This window comes from Pygoscelis adeliae, unplaced genomic scaffold (genome assembly GCF_000699105.1).
Source record: "Pygoscelis adeliae isolate BGI_AS28 unplaced genomic scaffold, ASM69910v1 Scaffold77, whole genome shotgun sequence".
Taxonomy (NCBI): Eukaryota; Metazoa; Chordata; class Aves; order Sphenisciformes; family Spheniscidae; genus Pygoscelis; species Pygoscelis adeliae.
The window spans coordinates 2,441,657-2,446,728 of record NW_008825216.1 but is presented as its reverse complement, the minus strand read 5'-3'; the positions used below and the strand labels follow the sequence as shown (position 1 = coordinate 2,446,728).

General features: G+C 37.1%; 1 protein-coding gene across 1 annotated transcript in view; it reads left to right on the top strand.

Annotated features, from left to right (window-relative positions):
- The first annotated feature begins 4,662 nt into the window (after positions 1-4,662).
- Positions 4,663-5,072, top strand: part of EDARADD (EDAR-associated death domain) — a 5,897-nt gene continuing 5,487 nt past the window's right edge. The window contains exon 1 of the mRNA XM_009329218.1: positions 4,663-4,785. Within this exon, the coding sequence (XP_009327493.1) occupies positions 4,663-4,785 (123 nt within the window). The remainder of the gene's footprint in view (positions 4,786-5,072) is intronic.

The following is a 5,072-nucleotide window of genomic DNA, read 5'->3' as shown; positions in this document are numbered from 1 at the left end:
GGTCTAATACAGTTTAAATCATTATAGCTCTCTACAGTTAGGTAACGCAGAAGTGAGGTAAAACATTCAAGGATGTTAACTCCAACTGTGAGTATATATAGGGTTTTGCTTATCTGTATGATTGTATAAACAAATTTTAATTTACTAACCTTGTGCAATTAAAGTGTAAATAAAAATACCAGTAGGTACGTAGGCTGAATTGGATGGTATCAGCTGAGCTGTCCATGGGATAGCCTCTAGAGGCTATGACAGTACCATTTTTTTTTTTTTTATTTAAAAAACCTCAACAACTGAGAAAGATTGGTGCTGACATTCTGCTGTCTGTATGGGTTGGAGGGATAAGAAAACCCACCGAGGGCTTAAAATTTCAATTGTACTAAGCTGTTATTCCTTCCTGTAGCTATTTTGTCTGGTGAGTTAAAGTCATGGAAAGGTAGGGCCAAACAGCAGTGCCTTGCAGCAGGCACGGGTGAACCTAGGGCGAGACCAAACAGCGCTCTCTAGTGCTTGCTGGCAGAGTAACACCGTTTATGACGAGGTTTTGTGTCTTGGGATGTTACACATGCCAGTCTTATGCTGAGACAGGTGTATCAGGTCAAAGTAACATGAAATTCTGTGAAGCCCTTTAAGAGTTTTTCTTTTTAATGTTGCTATGAATTGTTTACTCTGGAGAAAAGTTACAGTGCCGTGTAGCCCAGAGAAGACTGTTGTCTAATGCGGTTATGTAAACAGATTGAAATGCATTGGTTTATTTTATGGATGGCAAGCGAGCAAGCTATTGCTTTGCCTTGGTGTTTTCTTCCCATTTTGAAGCTTTGCAACAGGGAGTCAGGTGGCAGCTCTTTCACTAGTACTTTAAATGCTGATCCTTCACTGGGATCCATTATTGCAGTCTGTGTACGTGCATTTGTGTTAGCAGGTTTTAATAAAAGTTACAGACTTTGTGACTGTTTTTGTGAACTAAATTAGATGCTGTGTTTTGCTAAGGGGAGTTTTTAAAAGGTGGGGAAAAGTTGCTATGTCTGAGACGAAATTAAATTAAGATGTCTTTAATATGTTTGCTTGGTTATGAGCTTCTATAAAAGCCACACCTACTTTTACATAAGGGTGGGGTCATAGGGAAGGAGGTGGATTTCAGGTATAATAGTAAGTTATAACGTGCCTGGAAATCACCAGCTATCCCCTTAAACTCAGTAATAATAGTTTTCTACTGCATTGTAATCAGCTTTTTAATTTTAGAGCAGAAGAGAAAAATATTTTTTTCTTTCAGTACAGTAACATTTTAGTAAAAGCTTATATCTGCTAAAAGAGCTTTTGAAGTCATCTCTATTCCTCCTGGTATGCATTACCTTTTCTAGATTATCTGGCTACTTAAATGCAAGATTTCTTTCCCAATCTCTGCTTTTTCACTAAAAAGGAATAGCTTTTAAAATACCGCAGCAAAGCAGCAATCTCTATTACTGTTTCATGTGCTAATCAGTAGTGTTAGTAGCATCTCAATTCCCACATAAGAAGAGCGTTACTATGTCTGATTGTAGACAGATCAACTAGTAGCAGTTTAAGAGATGCAACTACAATTATGCAGTTTTATATACTCTTTCTCCAGCACAATTACACTCAAAATAACAAACATCTGTGTCTCTTGCCTTTTTGTGACAGACTGAAAAATATCCTGTCCAAGACACAGGAGTACCTAAAGGTAAGTATTGTCAATTCTGTCTATTCAGGTGTCATAGATCTGTGTTGTTACGTGCAATAAAACCATTGGTGTTATCCAACAGATTGAAATACTCGTACTTTTTCCTAGATGTTTATGTTTTAAATGTATGTCGTCTTCTGTATTTTTAAGGTCAGTTTGGTGTGTATATATAACTTCCAAAATTTCCTTCCAAAGTTTAGTTTTGGTCTAAAAGTCAGCATAAAACTATCATCAGAAGATCTTGGTTCTCAATCTGGAAGGAAAATACAGTGTTGCCGTTAAAAAACAGTGTTCAGCGAACAGATGGAGGAGACATGATAATGTTAGAAGGTGGCTTTGAAGAGATTACCGGTGCCTTCAGGTTATCAGAAATATAATGCAGAAATACCTTCCAGATCGCTTGCCTCTGACTGCATTCTCAGCCCTATAATCAATTAACTCTTCATGCCACCTTTTACCTTCGGCAGGTATTAATACCATCTACTTGGGAACCTAATATAGGTCCGCTCTGCACAAGTTCCTGCCTCTCCTCACTGAAAATGGAGTGAGGGAGTGCAGGTTCTGTATTGCACTGAAGTCAAATACTTGGATTACACAGTGTGAATATCCCCTTTATGGTTTCCTTGACGTGTGGGGTGGGGTTTTTTGTCATCCCAGGCTTCACTGTTGGCTTTTGTCCAGGGAATGCACTGGCAGGGGCTCAGTTGAGGAGCGCTCTGCAGGTAGTGGGTTCTCCATCCTGTGTTGCGCAGCAGGTCTGCAGCGGGGACAGACACAGGAAACTATGCAGAAGCTAGTCACGATGGAAACTTTTGCTGAGGAGTGTAAGCAATATACCACTGGGGTTAAAGAAAGTTTAGAGACTATTTTGGGGGCTTGAGGGAGCCAGCCGGAGGAAATGAGCATCTTCACAGAAGTGCTGCTCAGTAGGGAAGGAGAACGTGGTATGAAAACTAATTTGAAATCATAAACTGCTTTCCGTTTATTTGCAGCCAGGTGGTTTCTTCATTCAAAATTGTTTATTAACACTAAAGCAATTTCTTTGTAACATTCTTTTCCATGCCCTGCTTTTTATTTCACCCGTGACATCAGGTCCCCCTCAAAATTAATTAGATAAATTCCTAAATTTCAGATTTGTCAAAGTTGTTTGAAATCTGAGATTGCATGTTTTAAATGCATTTAATTTAAAAAGGAAAGCTGAGAGGAAGAAGAAATTTCAGCACTTTCTGTAGAAAGGAAATGAACTTGGTTTATTTTTAATTTTAGTTTCTTCTTCCTCTTGCTAAGTGTAAAAAGATACAAGTACTAATATAGCTTGATGTTTCCCCTTTGGAGTTGAAAGTGATACAAATACCTCTTAATATTCTGTTCATTTCTGTGATATAAAATTTTTTTCTGAGAACAACTTTTCATAACTATTTCTGTAAAAATACAGACTTACAAATACGAATCTATGAACTAAGTAGTGTTACAGATGGGCAGGTCTGATTCTGTGTAACACAAAATTATGTTTGCTTCAGATATAATGTTTGAATAGACAGTACATTGGCCGGGGGTGGGGGCTGTTTTGTTGCTTTTATAGGTCAATTAATTAGTGGACCATTTGGGGGCCATAACTTATTAAAGTTCTTAGCACCCTCTACCAAAATTAAAGGTCAGTTGAGGGAACTTTTCATCTTGCAGGACTAGGCTTAATGTTTACATCATATTTTCATTATAATTCTACCTTCACTCAGATATAGAACAATATATTGTTCTATATATTTCACACATAATGTTTCCACACAAATGAAGCAGAATTTTGATGCCCATACTCTGCATTTTCAGCCAGACTTTTTTGGATTTTTTTTTTGTTGTTGTCTCTGGACCTACAGTCATAAAGAATAAAGATGATCCTTATTAAACATTTACTCTGCTGGGGGTGGAATACTATTTGGCTTTAAGTTTCAACAGTCTTATAAAACCAAAAGAAGAAGAAAATAATTATTTTGGTTTTTTTCTTGCAAGTGTAAGGATGAATTATTTGATTCAGATCAATTTCTTAAGTGAGATAGGAAATATGTGTTTCTGTTATCTGATGATTCATAAAGGTAACAGCTGTTTTTTAATGAGATCTCACCACTAAACAAACAGCAAACGGAAATGTACCAGCACTACAAACGTAGTCACCACCATGGTGAGTTCTTGTGTGTAAAAACGTGTAGAATATATCCTCTTTAAGCTCATGTTAATGGTTGGTCAGTACCTGACCCAGGGGAACTATGCAAATGGTTTGATGATGAGGACCCTATTAATCATGCAGAATGAAATTTGTCTGTTTGCACAAAGTTCACAAAGGGCTTAGGTATCCCTTGTACCCCATTTTGAGGGCTGAAGTGAAACTTGAAAGGTAAATAGAGTTTGTGCTGCACTGGACAATGTTGTGCTTTTCAGTGAACTCCCAGGGCAGTTGATAAACACACTTAGAAACGGATTATTTCAGTGCCTCAGAAAACTCCTGTGTGGTAGAGATAAGCAGGATGAGCCTAATTCACAAAGGGGCAGAATAAAAGGTAAATATTTATGTAGTACATATTTCAACAACCATCATTGTAAGTGTGATGAGAGAAGCAAAGCAAAAAGGGATTATATTGACTTGCGACAGTTGTCTTCAGCCTACTTTGATGTATTGGTTTGGTTAATATTCTCTGCTCAGCTCTCTGAAAGAAGAACATGACTCTTGCTTCAAAAGTACTGTGGTGTTTGTTTAAAAAACAATTGCTACACTAATATCTGATCTCTGCAAGCATTGTTTTTCTTCACATAGTCATGCTCTGCATGATTGTTGCAGTCTCTGCCAATTTAATATTTTGGGCTTTTAATCCAGCATTTCCCAGTGACTAATCATGATATGGAATTAAATTTTATATGCTAGACACCTATAATTTATGTTTGATAGTCTTACTATTTAAATTTGTATTTGGATGGAAGACCAGTGTTTCACAGTCTTTGTCTTAGATGAGGAATACCTAACAGATCAAGTTACATTGGAAATTGCATCTGTGAACATCAAGACCCTTACGTCAGATTCTGGCCTAATCCAACAGGTAAGAAAAATGACACCTGAATGTGAACTAAGTTATTGCTATTGATTAAATAAGTATGTTAACAAATAAATATATTTTCAGACTATATCTGGAGAGCACGGAATTACTCAGTAAAACAGACCAGAAATAGGCTCTCTCTTCAAGAGTTCAATGAAGTAAGCTTTTGTGGAGAAGAGCAAAAGAAAGGTTATTTAATCATTAACGTGTACTTTGTAGTTTAAATCGGTTTTGATTGGAGTGTGGATGCTCTGAAGAGCTGACAAAGAGTTAAGGCTTTGTCGTGCATG